At 36.0% G+C, this 16,053-nt stretch overlaps 1 protein-coding gene across 6 annotated transcripts in view; it reads left to right on the forward strand.

Annotated features, from left to right (window-relative positions):
* Nr2c1 (nuclear receptor subfamily 2 group C member 1) overlaps nt 1-16,053 on the forward strand; it is a 50,991-nt gene that overhangs the window by 1,701 nt on the left and 33,237 nt on the right. For 5 of the 6 annotated variants that reach the window (XM_027952878.2, XM_027952730.2, XM_071609633.1 and 2 more), the window contains exons 2-3: nt 9,367-9,440; nt 13,772-14,002. In XM_027952878.2, coding sequence (XP_027808679.2) covers nt 9,387-9,440; nt 13,772-14,002 — 285 coding nt within the window. In that variant the 5' untranslated portion in view covers nt 9,367-9,386. Of the gene's footprint in view, nt 1-2,301; nt 2,384-9,366; nt 9,441-13,771; nt 14,003-16,053 lie in introns of those variants that run through there. The other variant, XM_071609632.1, reaches the window with a different exon arrangement.

The following is a 16,053-nucleotide window of genomic DNA, read 5'->3' on the forward strand; positions in this document are numbered from 1 at the left end:
GCCTGTGTGAGGCACTGGGTTCTATTCTCAGCACCACGTATTAAAAAAAAAAAAAAAAGTACCATTTGAACCCTGGGCCCCAGGTGCACACAGTTATAATTCCAGCTCAGCTGCTCTGGAGGCTGAGAGAGGAGAATTGGGAGTTCAAAGCCAGCCTCAGCAAAAGTGAAGCACTAAGCAACTCAGTGATACCCTATCCCTAAATAAAATACAAAATAGGGCTGGGAATGTGATTCAGTGGTCGAGTGCCCCAGAGTTCAGTCTCAGCTATCCAAGGGGTGGAGGGTATCACATGAAATGTAACTCATTTCATTATTCATTGTAGAACATTTTGGTATCTTAAGGGTTTTGAGGAAGACACAAGTCAATGTTTCCTGAGAACCTATTGATGGTGTGTGCCACACAAAGTATATGATGCCTATCCAAGGGAAATAAGAAAGACTAAAGAAAAAACAGCATACAATAAGTAATGGTATATGTATGAATTTTTTGCCTTTATTGAGTCATATGACCTACAGTCTTTTTAAATATTTTAGGAACCATCTTTAGAAAATTGCAACTCTATATAAAAATTTTACATGTTAGTAATGAATGGAAGTCTCTTCCTGAATCCTTGTTAACAATCTTACTGTACACAATGAATGCTACACCAATCTAGACATATTGGGTAAGCCAGGTGTGGTGGCACATGCCTATAATTTCTGTTACTCTAGAGGCAGAAACAGGATCACAAGTTTGAGGCCAACATGGACATCTCAGTGAGACCCTGTGTCAAAATTAAAAGGGCTGAGAGTGGGCTGGGGTTGTAGCTTAGTGGTAGAGCACTTGCCTCGCATGTGTGAGGCACTGCGTTCAATCCTCAACACCACATAAAAATAAATAAATAAAGATATTGTGCCCATCTACAACTAAAAAAATACATTTTTTTTTTTTAAAGGTTGAGAGTAGTTAAGTGGGAGAACACTTCTAGCATTATTTTATGGCTCTGGGTTAATCCCCAGTACCACAAGAAAAGGGCAAAAAGGAAGAAGAAAGAAAAATTGGGTAAAAAAGTGTTGGAACTAAATCTCAAAGGTCAAGTTGAATTTAAATGAGGGAAGAGGAAATCAAAATGGTATATTCAGGAATAATAGAAAATAAAACTCCCTTATCTGGAGTTTTCCTTTCCATGGTTTCAGTTATATATAATCAACTCCCAAAATTTTACCTCAAGAATTCCTAAGTTGGGGTTCTCGGGCTGGTTTTTTGAAAATTATAGCACTTAAAATGGTTTGTAGTATGAATGAATGTGAACTTGGGTTTTTCTGCTGAGGAAACCTTAACTTCATCAGATTTTCAAAGGGACCTATTCCACCTCCACAAAAGAAAAGAGGAGAATTGTTATTTTATATCATATTTTCAGATCTTACAACATACCACACAAATAAGTTTTGCATAATATATACCAAATTGAAATAGTTTTCTTCAGGATATTTCTGTCCCTTAAAAATCTGATATGCGGGCTGGGATTGTGGCTCAAGTGGTACAGCGCTTGCCTAGCACCTGCAAGGCACTGGGTTCGATCCTCAGCACCACATAAAAATAAAATAAAGATATTTTAAAAAAAAAATCTGATATGCTATTTCTATATATGCTATTTATTTTTTTATGCACTGTGTTCGATTCTCTTCCTTCTTTTCTTCTTTCTATTCTAGTTGCGGTCTACTAAATTATTTTACCCATGCATAAACAGGTCACAATACAAAGATTGCAAAATAGTGCTTTGGGTGATAGTAGCCTATATTGAGTATGGGAGTGGGACTGGAAAGAATGGGGACAAGGAGCAGATGTTAGGAAAATAAATTAACCGTATCAGATATAGAAGTTGAGTCAAAAAGCAATGTTAAGTTTCCTAATCTGAATGGAAAAGGATGGCACCATCTACATCATAGGCTTTTTCTTTTTTAATCTATTTCTGTGGGAAAGATGTGAAGGTAACTGAACAAGGGATGATGTAGGTTTCTGTGCCTTCTGTTAATTAGCTCTGGAGTAGTAAAGACAGCATTCTCATGTGTTTTGCTTTTTCTCTCAGGCTGGTAAAAACACTTATCCTTCAGTAACTCATGTCTCTTCTAATAGATTACCTGGGACCTCCTCTTTTAGGGTTGATCATCTTTAACACTACTCCTGTTCATTTAGGGAGCACTTTGTTAATTCAGTAAAACTTTTTTTTTTTTGGTACCAGGGATTGAACCCATGGGTGCTTAACCACTGAGCCACATCCGCAGTCCTTTTTATTTTTTATTTTGAGACAGGGACTCACTAAGGGCCTCTCTAAGTCACTGAAGCTGACTTCGAACTTGAGATCCTTCTGCCTCAGCTTCCCGAGCTCCTAGAACTACAGGTGTGCACCACTACACCCAACAATAAACCTTTTTTCTTTATAACTTATCCAAATTTGGGTATTCTGTTTTGCAACAGAAACAAGACTAGCTGATGATACTGTATTTTATTTATTTCTTTGTTTTCTGTTCACCCACCAATACATAAATATAACAAGGGGAAGATGTGTTTGTTTTTGTTGTTGTTTAATATTTTTTTTTAGTTGTGGATGAACCTGTATTTTTATTTATTTGTTTATTTATATGTGGTGCTGTGGATTAAACCCAGTGCCTCACACATGATAGGCAAGTGCTCTGCCACTGTGCTACATAGCCCTAGCCCTGATGTGTTTAAGATCCTCTCCTGTATCCCCATCTCCTAGAAAATTTCCTGGCCTATAAAATGTGCCCAACGAGTATTTGTTGAATTCAAGACTGTAGAATAAATTGTTGGATAATAAGTTTGAACATTTTTAAAGTTCTTGATGCGCAATGGCAAATTACTTTTCTAGGAAGGTTAAAACAGTTTAGTTTTCTACCAGCTATCTGTAAAGAATACCTGTTTTGCCTCATCTTTTGTGCTGAATTAGTCTTGGAAAGTAAGTATTGATCTACTGATTCCCTAGTATTTATGGTACTGAGAAAAGCCATTAGCAAAGATGTGGCAGTATGAAACAACACGGTTAAACTCAAGAAATTACAATAATATGTACAGCTAGAATGTGTAGTTTAACAAATGACACCTCAGATCCTTATAGATAAGGGAAATCTGTGAAGAATATTAAGAGTATTGGGGATTGAACCCAGGAGTGCTATGACTAACTACATTCCCACTTCTTTTTATTTTTTGAGACAGGATCTTGCTAAGTTTCTGAGAGTCTTGAAAGTTGCCCAGGCCGGCCTTGAACTTGTGACTCTCCTGCCTCAGCTTCTTGGGTTGCTGGCATTATAAGCATGCCCCACTGAGCCCAACAAGATCTATATGCCAAAGCAGTCTGGCTGCAAAGTATTCAAGTAGTAGTTAGCTGAACCATAAGAGGTTTTGAGGTCAAGAAACTTGGAGACTAGATTGGTTATAATTTGTCTATTCTTGTGGACACAAGTCATCCATGTTGATGGTAGAAAAGGGACATTATGGGCTGGGGTTTTGGTTCAGAGGTAAAGCACTTGCCTACCATGCGTGAGGCACTGGGTTCTATCCTCAGCACCACATAAAAATAAAATAAAGATAATTTAAAAAAAGAAAAGAAAAGGGACATTATAGGCATGTACCACCTTCTGAGTAGCTGGGATCATAGATATGCTTTTTTCAGAGTGCTAGAACATCAACAGTGTCCTGGAGATCTTGATAAATTACTCATTATATTATAACTAGCACACACACACACACACACACACACATGAAATACATATTTTCATGTTCATTTGATTTTTTTTTTTTTCATTTGATTTTTAAAAAATTCTTTATTATCTTCATTAACAATAATTTACTTAAGTTTTCCCTAGACACAATTAAAAACTGTGTCTCTGTGTTATTGAGTTCCCATTGATGAACCTCCTCATTTATTAGCTTTTCTTTGAAACTGTAGATAAAATTGGTTCTTTTCTTACTCTAACAGTAGTTTTTCCCCCATAAAGAAAATTCGGTACATCAGTATATCAGGGCAATTGGTAAGCTTTGATGTCCTTTGTTGCATGAGAAAGTATAATAGAAAGGTCTTAAATATCAAGTCTTCAAGGTTTTGGGGGTGGGGGTTACTGGACATTGAACCCAAGGTCTTGCCTACATGTTCTACCACTGAGATACATACGCAGCCCCCCTTTCTTTTATTTATTTAATAATTTTTTAGTTGTCAATGGACCTTTATTTTATTGATTTATATGTGGTGCGTGCCTCACACATGCTAGGCAAGTGCTCTACCACTGAGCCACTACTCCCGCCCCTCTTTTTTATTTTTATTTTTATTTTTTTAAGAGAGAGAGAATTTTTTTAATATTTATTTTTTAATTTTCAGTGGACACAACATCTTTATTTTTACGTGGTGCTGAGGATCGAACCCAGCGCCCCGTGCGTGCCAGGTGAGCATGCTACCGCTTGAGCCACATCCACAGCCCTTATTTTTATTTTTTTTTTAATTAATTTTGTCCCATAGTCTTACTAAGTTGTTCAGGCTGACCTCAAATTTGTAATCCTGTGTCAGCCTCCTGGGTAGCTGGGATTATAGTCATGCACCCCTGCATCCAATCAATCTTCAAGTTTTTAGTATTGAGAATTTCAAAGCTGCCTTACCATCACTACTTATGCCCTTTAACCAATTAAGGCAGGGAGGAGTCTGGTATGTTTATCTTGGGGAAATTTCTGAGAATTCTCTAGAAACTTTGGAGATTATCTAATACAACATACCTCTTAAATTAAAGTTATTATTTACTAAAGAACTCAGAAAGCAAGAAATTAAAGGACCTTGATCTAAATGAAGCCAAAAACAATATTTAGTATTTTATTAGGGGTTTCATCCCCCATCCTCACTTCTTTTTTGAGATTTCTCTAATAGAGAAAATTGGAATAAATAGCAAATTAAGTTTTTGAGTAGTTTAGTGATGTTCTTTTATCAGTAGTAGAAGCAAATTAAAGTGGTTACCTGGCCATTCTGGAACTACCCAGTCCCAGTATATGAGAGTGAGCCCCAAGATGCCATGAGATAGATGATCCAGGATTTCACAGAGAACAGTCAGTTGAGGGACTTGAAGAAGGCTGATCTTAGGCTGTAGCAGGACCAGTTGGATCTGCATAGTTTGGGTCAGAAATAGGGGTGTATATATCGGTTCAAACAGAAGTGACTTCATCCAAACTGGAAATTACCTGGCCTATTCTAAGCTCTTGTCAAAGAGTCAGGTATATTCATGGTGCTAGGGACCAGTTGTAAATTTCTACATACCAGACTCTAATGGTCTTATGTATAATTTGATGGAAAACTGCAGGAAAAACTGATTAAGTTACTCTGGGGCAGTCATGGGGTTATGAGTTAGGGTGGCTGCAGTCATGTCAAGCTGAATTCATACAGTCAGTAGCATGTCTGTGCTAGTCTTCATCATTTGAGAAATGGGCCTTTCAAATATGGAAGCTGCCTATTCCTTCCAAAAATGGAAGCTGCCTATTCCAGTAACCTTTTTTCCTGGCTTACCTAGTGATTAATCCAAGACATAAGCTCATAACTTAGACTGGGCTAATCAGAACCCATTACTAGGACTTTAAAATTGAAATAAGAATACTTTTCATTTCATTGAAATAAGAATACATTTCATTCTTTACTACAAATTTGAAAATTACCAACATAGAAGCTGACAATAGAGAAGAAGATACTTGATTGTGTCTTAAGACCCTTTTTCTACTTTTCTCCAAGGTCAGCTCTGCTTGTTAGCCTAACAATGATTATTTTGTCTCTCTCTACCAGCCCTCAATTTTTATTTTATTTATTTTATTTTTTTTAATTGTTTTTAGTGACGCAGCCACATCAATGGTTTTTTTTTTGCATTATAATTCTTAATACACATATATACCACAATTTTTGTATCTCTGTATATAAAGTATGTTGACACCCCAATTTTTTCTTTTTATATCTTAGCACAATTGGGCTGGGATTGTGACTCAGAGGTAGAGCGCTCGCCTAGCATGTGGAAGGCCCTGGGTTTGATCCTCAGCACCACATAAAAATAAATAAATAAAGTAACGGTATTACGTCCAGCTACAACTAAAAAATAAATATTTTTTTAAAAAGTCTTAGCACAGTTATAATTGGACTGATATTTGAAATTTAGGCTTTCCTATTTATACACTTAAGTAAGCAAGCAATAATCATGTGTAATTCTTACATTTAGGCAAATTTTAAAGAAATACTTATTCAGTGAAAAATAAGTTACCCTCTTGGAAGTGGTCATTATATCCTTTTTTCTTTTTTTTTTTTTCTTTTTGCAGAACTGAGGACTGAACCCTGGGTAACCATTTTCTTATGTTTCCTTCTAGGTATAGTTTGTTGTTGTTGTTCTTTATGGGATATATTCATAATTATTTATGTCTCCAGATACTGGGAAATGGATAGAATTATCTAAAAATTTGGAGCTTAGTAATAGGTAGAAACTAGGAAAGATCTGAGGTATGTGGTAGAAAGTCTAGGTTGCCTTGAAAAGACTTGATAGAAATATGGATATTTTATATTACAGAGGTGAGGATTCAGGAAGAAAAGAGGAAAGCTGTAGAGAAAGTGTCTCTCATCTTGGATAAGTCATGACCAGATGGTTGATAGAAATGTGAACATTAAAGGTGTTTCTTGTGAAGTCTCAGATGGAAATGAAGAATATGCTGGACACTGAAGGAAAGATGATTCTTGTTATAAAGTGACAACTTGGCTGAATTGTATTCTAGTGTTTTGTGGAAGGTAGAATTTGTAAGAGGTGAACTGGGATGCATACATGAGAATATTATTAAGCAAAATATTGAAGGCACAGTCTGGTTTTTCCTTGCTGCTTATAGTAAAGTTTAAGAGGAAAGATAAACTGGAAAAGGTTTTATTTATTTGTTTCCCTACTGTACTGAGGATTGAACCCAAGGGTATTCCATCATGGAGCTTTGTCTCTAGCCCTTTTTTATTTTGAGACAAGGTGTCAGTAAATTGCCTCAGATGACCTTGAATTTATGATCTTCTCCTTTAAGCCTCTGAAGTTGGTGGGATTACAGGCATGCACCACCACACCCAGCAAAAAAGGAATTGGTGGGCTTGGAGTGTGGCTCAGTGGTGGAGCGCTTGCCTCGCATGTGTGAGGCACTGGGTTCAATCCTCAGCACCTCATAAAAATAAATAAAGGTATTGTGTCCATTTACAACTAAAAATTGTTTTTTAAAAAAGGATTTGGTAAGGAAAAGGAAATGACATCTTGAAGATTTGGAAAATTCTTAGCTTAAGCGCTTGCCTCGCATGTGTGAGGCACTGGGTTCAATCCTCAGCACCTCATAAAAATAAATAAAGGTATTGTGTCCATTTACAACTAAAAATTGTTTTTTAAAAAAGGATTTGGTAAGGAAAAGGAAATGACATCTTGAAGATTTGGAAAATTCTTAGCTTATTCCTACTGTGAAAAATATGAAAGTGGGAGCTAGAGGTATTGTTCATGGTAGAGCACTTGTCAGGTATGTATGAATCCCTGGGTTTTATACCCAGTAACTCCCCCAACCCCCAACACACAGAGATCCATAAAGCATGTTATGGAGCAATTGTCAAGATTGTGCCTGAGGATTATGGCTTAGTGGTAGAGCACTTGCCTGCAGTGTGAGGCACTGGGTTTGATCCTCAGCACTATATTAAAAAAACACATAAAATAAAGGTATAGTATTCATCTATAACTAAAAATGCTTAAAAAAAAAAAAAAAAAGGATTGTGCCTGAACAACCATCTTTCAAGAGATTGGGGGTATATGACTTATAGATCCAGCAGCCATCTCATTGAAACTGGGAATAGCATAGAAATATGATTATCCATGAAAGATCTGCAGAGGACTCTTGTCTTTGGATTCCATGAACTGCATGGGAGACCAGTAGAGTTGTTGAAATGCTACCAATCTTAGACTCAAGGGGACAGTGATGAGATGAAAAAGAAAGACTATTGGACTTCTGAGATTGCAGAACAGACTAGTATAATTATCTAGCTACAAACATTGTTGTCTTTTTATTAAAAGGGAAAAATGACACCAAGGGTGTCTCAGAGGTTGTCAAGGCTACCTACACTATCACAACAGCTCAGAAGGAACTATTCCTAGAATGCTGGGGCCAGTCTCCTCCTCTGATGGTTCCAGAGAAGTTAGGGCTACTCCTGTTCAATCTAGTAAGAGAGAGTTGAATAATCAAGCTAAATATTGAATATTGCTTTTAGCACAACTAATTAAAACTTAAGATATTCTAAGTAATTAAAAGAAAAAGGCAATTCAAGGCTGGGGCTAGGGCTCAGTGATAGATAATATGCTAGTCTGGCATGTGTGAGGCATTCATTGGTTCGATCCTCAGCACCACATAAAAATAAATAAAATAAAGGTATTATGTCCATCTACAACTGAAAAAAAAAGATAAAAACAATTCAGATAATTTGGCAGCTAATAGTAATTCTATTTGGAGAATATTAGTAAATATATGACAAACAATGTATAAGATAAAATCACAAAGTTTTTTGAATCTTGACTGTAAAATGTAGAGAAAATGCAAAGTTGAAGTCAAGCCATTGATGTTTCAGTCTCTCAAATTCATTTGGAGACAGTTATGCATTAAATTCAAGTTAACCTTAATTTGAAGTCAAGCCATTGATGTTTCAGTTTCTCTCTCTTTTTTTTTCTTTCAGTTTCTCAAATTTATTTGGAGACCAGGTATTAAATTCAAGTTAACCTTAATATGTATAGAAAATTGCCACTAAAGAAGAGTTGCAAAATTCTAGAGATTTTGTGTGTGTGTGTGTGTGTATGTGTGTACACAATACCTTTTATTTATTTTTATGTGGTGCTGAGAATCAAACCCAGGGTCTCTTTCACACATGCAAGACAAGTGCTCACTGCTGAGCCACAACCCCAGCCTGGGAAATTTTTTAATGTATTGAATCAGCTATCAGTTTTTATAAATTTTTTTATAAAATATTGATAAAAGAACTATCAGGTTTGTTCACAGGTTTGCCTTTGTTTAAATTAATAAACTACAACTCAGAGTTCTCCTGTCTAGTCTATTTGAAAAGTAAATTGTTGGTGCTGGAATAGTTTTGTCAATAGACATTTCAGAACATGCAAAGCAGAAAGTCACCAGCTGATAAGATGTTTAGCAGTTGTCAAAACAAGACCAATCTTGTCTGTTCTCTTCTACTTCCACCCACCCCAACTGAGTTACTTTTAAGCAAATCTTAAGTTTATAAATTTCCCCATAAATGTGTTTTTATGGGTATCATTGTAAAAAAAAGTATGTGTCTTTTATTTTTGGCAGGTCATTTTGACAATTAGATCATGGCAACCATAGAAGAAATTGCACATCAGATTATTGAACAACAGATGGGAGAGGTACGTCTAGGTAACAGTTCATTGACTGACTCATCAAACTTTTATTATTTATGCTAAATGTATATGCTAAGTTCTGAAGGTACAAAGATGAATTATACCCCAACTTTAAGATAGCTTTTCAGTCTTGTGAGAGTTAATTGAATAATCAGTCACAATATAGTATAAGAATATGATAGATACCTGTGTAGTGTGCTGGAGAGCACAAAAGAAAAACAACTAATGGAGAGTGTAGAGTTGGTGAGGACCTACCCAGGGGATGCATTTTGGAGGGTGCAAAATCTGAGGTCAGTTTTGATGGACCTGTAAGAATTATTCTATGTCAGTATAGACAGTATAGATGACTTTTTTTTTTTTTTTTTCCTTGTACTGGGAAAGAATTGAATCCAGGAATGCTCTGCCACTGAGCTGTATCTCCACCCTCTTTTATTTTTTAAATTTTGGGACAGAGTCTTACTAAGTTGCACAGGCTGGCCTTTAACTTGTAGTTCTCCTGCCTCACCCTCCTGAGTAGCTGGGATTACAGGCATGTACCACCACACCTGGCTACAAATTTATTTTTAAATGGTTTTATCCTATTCTTTAGCAAAAGGTACCTATTAAATGATGTATTTTGTGGCGGTTATTTTGGCTCATTATTCCCACAGTCAAATATGGGTTTGTTTTTTTTAATTCTAATTTGTTATATATGACAGCAGAATGCAATTCAGTTTATATTACACAAATAGAGCACAATTTTTCATGTCTCTGGTTGTATACAAGGTAGAGTCACAACATTCATGTTTTCATACATGTACTTTGGGTAATGATGTCCACCTCATTACCCTATCTTTTCTACCCCCATGTCCCCTCCTCCTTTTTTCCCCTTTACCCTATCTAAAGTTTTGTTGTTGTTTTTGTTTTGCGTGTATGTGGTGCTGGGGATTGCCTTGTGCATACGAGGCAAGCACTCTACCAACTGAGCTATATCCCCAGCCCTCTAATGTTGTTTTTTAAGTAACAAGAATAATATTAGCATTTCAGACCTCAGAAACATGCTTCAGAAAGCAGTCTATAACTTACTCTTACCCCCGCCCTGACCCCTTCACTACTCATGTCCTCCCTTTAGGAGGGAAATCAACCTGCTAACCCGAGGTACCCAAGAAAACCCAGTCTCAGTCTAAGCCTATAAGATGAGTCAGGGTAATTGATTTTGTCCCCAATTAACATAAAATCCAAAAATAACCAAGTTATAGCCAACTGTGATAACACTTATCTTTAATAATACCTAGTTTAAGGTTTTAATATTTAAGGGTAGATTGTGTTAGAAAGATAAAGTAAATATATCCATAATTCCACAAAAATTACACCATAACCATATTTCAGTACGGTATAATACTGGTGGCATTGGTAAGATTCAATGTCCTTATATAAATTTTTTAATATTGATAATGAAATTGATTAAAAATTAAGTTGAAGCCTCCTTAGGATATCCTACCTGTAAAAAATGACTGGTCTGAGGAGATATTAAATCTAATCAGTTGATTTTTATAAATTGATCAACGCAAGTTCATTACAAGGTACAAATAATAATTGACTAGTACAAAAATATAAAAATGTTTATAATGACATAAGACAAATTAGTTTCTTTTTATTTCTCCCGACCCCACACTGGCTTCTCCATATTATAGATGTATTTTTGTTAATACTAGTGCTATATCTGTTCTACGAATGCTGCAACGTACGCAGATACCCTGACAGATAATGATTGTTTTGCTATAAGGGATCCATGTTCAGAAATCGGAGAATGGCCTGTGGTAGGATATGTTTTTAGGTTTTATTCAGAGTACATGGCTCATTACTCCCATGGGTTTTGTAACACTTTAGGCTTCATGTAAGCCTCAGAAAACAAAGTCTCATTCTGTGACTTTCTTCTACCCTCCTTTTGCCTACTCTTTTTTTTGTTTTTTTTATTCCCCAATGCAAACCGTAGAAATAAATCTGTTTTGCAACTGGCATAAAAAAAAAGTTTCCTGATAAGACCCTAATTACAGAAGGGGTCCTGCACCATACCCCCAAGAAAAGAATGCTCTTTTGAAAACCCAAAAACCTTGCTGGGTTTCCCCACTCATTCTGTTAGTATTAGATCATACCCTTTTTGTCCAATCATATTTTGACATGATTATGTCATGCTTGTACAATGAAGTCTCTATAAAACTCCAAAAGATAGAACTGGGGTTGTGGCTCAGTGGTAGAACACTCGTCTGGCATATGTGAGACACTGGTCCATCCTCAGCACCACATAAAAATAAATAAATAAAATTAAGGTATTGTATCCATTTACAACTAAAAAAAAAAAAAAGTTGTTGGTTTTTTGTTGTTGTTGGTTTTTTTTTTTAATAAAGAAAAGCTTAACATAGAGCCTCACAAAATGGCAAACAAAAACTCAACTTCACATGCCAGAAGAATGTTTCATCCCAGCTCTATGGGGACAAAAGCTCCTTCATTCAGGACCTTTCTATACTTCACCTTTTGTATCTCTTCGTCTGGCTTCTTATTCCTGTCCTCTAAAACATTCTTTATGATAAACTGATAAACATGTTTCCCTGAGTTTTACAAGCTGTTGTACAAATTAATCAAACCTAAAGAGGTCATAAAAACCCAAACTTAAACTCCCTGCCAGAAATTACAGAGGATGCCCAGACATGAGGTTTTCAAGTTCAAGGCCAACCTGGATAACTTGGTGAGAAATAAAACTTTTGTCTCAAAAAAAGAGGTTTCTTTTGGAGCGGGGTGGGGTGGAGTGGGGTGGAGAGCTTGGGTTGTAACTCATTGATAGAGCACTTGCCTAGCATGAGGCCTTGGAATCAATGCCCAGTACTAGAGGGGGAAGAGTACCTAGACTTCTAACTAGATCTAAAATGGGAATAGTGTTAGATGAAGACTGAAGCCTCAACCTGTGGGATCTAACCCTATTTCAGGGTAGATTGTGTTAGAATTAAAATAAATTAGAAGACCCCCAGTTGATGTCTACTGCAAAACTGCCTACTTGCTAGTGGGGAAAAATCCTCTCATCTTTTCAGGTCACAAGTCTTCTATGTTGATAGTGATATAAGAATTTTTCAAAAATCCCTCAAATACTGCTTTTCCTAGACACACAGTACCATCATCCAGATGTTCTCAAAGTATCATCTAGGGACCTTTTCACAAAGGCAGCAGGGTCAAAACTGTTCTCATAATAGTACTAAAATATTATTTATCTTATCTTTATTGTTCTTTCACAAATATACAGTAGAAGTTTTTAGAAGCTACATGATGTGATATTATCCTGTGATGAAATGTGTCAACATTTGTAAGATGTATATTATTCACTGAACCAGTGTTTTGCAAGTGAACAATGCAATGCATAATGTTACAAAATTGTGCATGCATAAAGGATCCATTCAAATTGTAGAATAGACCAGTGGATTTTACGATATTACAGTGAACCTCTGAGAAGTCAGCCCTTGTCAAGTTTTGGTGTTATATCAAAGAACAGGTTCCAGGCTGGAGTTGTAGCTAAATGGTAGAGTCCTTGCCTCTATGAGACACTGGGTTTGATCCTCAGCATCACATAAAAATAAATAAAAAATAGTTTAAAAAAAAAAACAAAAAACCTTTAAACAAACAGAAAAACAGTTTCCACAGTTTGAGAAGGCTATAAAAATACCATGCTCCACTTATATACTGAATGTAAGACTGTGCTTGCTTTATATATTTAATCCAAACAACATATTTCAACAGACTGAATGAAGAGGCAGACATGAAATTCCAAGTTCTACTAACCAGACATAAAGAATTTGCAAAAAATGAAAAATAGTGCTATTCTCTCTATTAAATACTGTTTGGAAGATAAACTTATTTTTCATAAAAATCTGAGCTGTTGCCCAGATCTCACCTTATCTTGCTTTGTTTTTCTTCATAGTAATACCTACAATATTATTATTTTTTTGTATCTTTTTACACTGAAGTAAAAGCTTTATGAGGGCAGAGATTTTTGTTTCATTCCCTGCTATATCCCCCCAGAATTCAGAACAACAAATGTATGGTTGTCTAAATTAAGGTGGGAAATAAGAGGGAAAAAGGAATCAATATAAGGTCAAATAATTTACTGTCATACCAAAACAATAAGGTCAAATGATTTACTATCATACCTTTATCTGTTTGTTTCCATAGGGTAAAATGGAAGTAGAATTGCTAGTTTAAAAGGTTTATAGTGGTAGCTTTTCTAGCTTTGCGAATATACGAAAATTGTATCACTAAGAAAAACAAAATATTATGCTGAATCGATTATTAATTTAACCTGATTGTGTTAGATTGTTACAGAGCAGCAAACTGGGCAAAAAATCCAGATTGTGACAGCACTTGATCATAATACACAAGGCAAGCAGTTCATTCTGACAAATCACGATGGTTCTACTCCAAGCAAGGTCATTCTGACCAGACAAGATTCCACTCCAGGAAAAGTTTTCCTCACAACTCCAGATGCAGCTGGTGTTAACCAGTTATTTTTTACAACTCCTGATCTGTCTGCACCACATCTCCAGGTAAATAACTGTAGAAGTATCTCCCTTTTACACTTATAAAAAGTTAAAAAGCTTAAATTAAAGTCCTGCCATAAAGACTTCAAATATATGCATATTATGTAGAGTATAATATTGTGTAAATTGTGTTCAGAGTGTCTGTGGTGACTGCTTTTTCCTGTGGGCCATTGTACTTTCATAACCCTCCCTTACACCCAGATATTTTGGGCAGTTCTTAGTTATATCCGGAAGATCCATTCTAGCTAGTTTGGCTAGGGAGCAATTTAATAATGAATACAATTCTAGGCCAGGTTTCTAAGAATAACTATTAGAGCATGCTACAAAATTTGGTTCTGAGAGTCCCCTCCAACTTCTGAGGTTCAAAGTAGACACTGTCAAATTCAGGAACAACTTTTATACCTGTGGTGTCTGGAACCAGGCTTCTGTGGTACTCATAGCAAGCTGCCAGATCAAGAACTAGGAAGTGTTGCTGCTGGTTTCAGCATTGTTCCTACTTTCTTGTCAACCACACCTTCATTGACATAACAAGCAATCCATGAATTGTCTGCTTTTACTCTCACACCTTTATCTGTTTGTTTCTATAGAGGATAGAATATCACAGAAGTAGAATTGATAGTTTAAAAGGTTTATAGTGGTGGCTTTAACTTTGACGGTTTCTTACTTGTTTTTGATGGCCTTGACAGTTTTGAGGTGGGTATAGTTTTGTGTGGAAAAGATTATGGGAGTTAAATGCCAGTTCATCATTTATCAAAAGTACTTACTGCTGGGAGCGGTGGCACATGCCTATAATCCCAGCAGCTCAGGAGGCTGAGGCAGGAGGATCTTGAGTTCAAAACCAGACTTGGCAACTCATTGAGGCCCTAAGCAACTCAGTGAGACCCTGTCTCTAAATAAAACGTAAAAAAGGGCTGGGGATGTGGCTCAATGGGTAAGCACACTGAGTTCAATCCCCAGTACCAAAAAAAAAAAAGTATTTGTTCTCAATGTAATATGGATGGTGAGGTAAATTTGATCACCTGGCTGAAGTGCTGTTATGTCATGTTTCTTCGTTGTAAAGTTACTGCTTTTTAAAAAAAAAAAAAATTGGGCTTGGGGATGTGGCTCAAGCGGTAGGGCGCTGGCCTGGCATGCGTGCGGACAGGGTTCGATCCTCAGCACCACATACAAACAAAGATGTTGTGTCTGCCGAAAACTAAAAAAAATAAATATTAAAAATTTTTAAAAATCTCTATTTTTAAAATAAAGATCATATTGGAACTTGCCTACTTTATGGATTCTCTCTGAGGAAAATAAAAGAGAAACAGATATAGGTTACAGTTCCCCTAGACTGAGAAGATTTGATTCAAATATGAGCAGTCCTTTTGACTTCTTTGTATTAAAATAATAGCCTCTAAAAATAAGCACCATTTGTGATCAGTATGCCATTAAGGAAGTGTGATACTTGTCATAGGTCCTTTCAGAGGACATCTACTATCAGAAATTTTTGTTCACTTGTTATTACTTTTTTCTTTTTCTTTGATGGGGTCTCACTGTGTTGCTTAAGCGGGCCTCCAGCTCCTGATCCTTCTGTCTCAGCCTTCTTAGTAGCTGGCATCACAAGCATACACCACCATGCTTGGTGTTGAATTTTTTAAAGTACTTATTAAAGACTGATTTTTGAGGTGATATAGAAAGAAATAATACCTTATATTACATAGTAAGGGACAGTCATTTTAAGAATCATTTAAAGTTTAAAGTTTACCATTTAAAGTTTTTTTATCCTCCATTTAAAGTTGTCAAAATGAAAATTATTCATGAAGACATTCACACTCCTAAATGGAGAGAAAAAGGTGGGGATTACAGGGGTTTTCAAGTAGCAAGAGAAGGTGTTTAAATGCTATATCATTGTTTTTGGACCACACTGATGATTTGTTAGTATTTCAAAACTTTGGAAAAAAAAATATGAAAGTTGGAAGATAACCCTAAAACAGAAGAAACTATTGTTCCTTTGCTAGCTTCACATTCCTCCTGTTTAGTGATGAGCTCTTTATATAATTTAAAAGGCCTGGTAATTT

Source organism: Marmota flaviventris, chromosome 3 (genome assembly GCF_047511675.1).
Source record: "Marmota flaviventris isolate mMarFla1 chromosome 3, mMarFla1.hap1, whole genome shotgun sequence".
NCBI classification, from domain to species: Eukaryota; Metazoa; Chordata; class Mammalia; order Rodentia; family Sciuridae; genus Marmota; species Marmota flaviventris.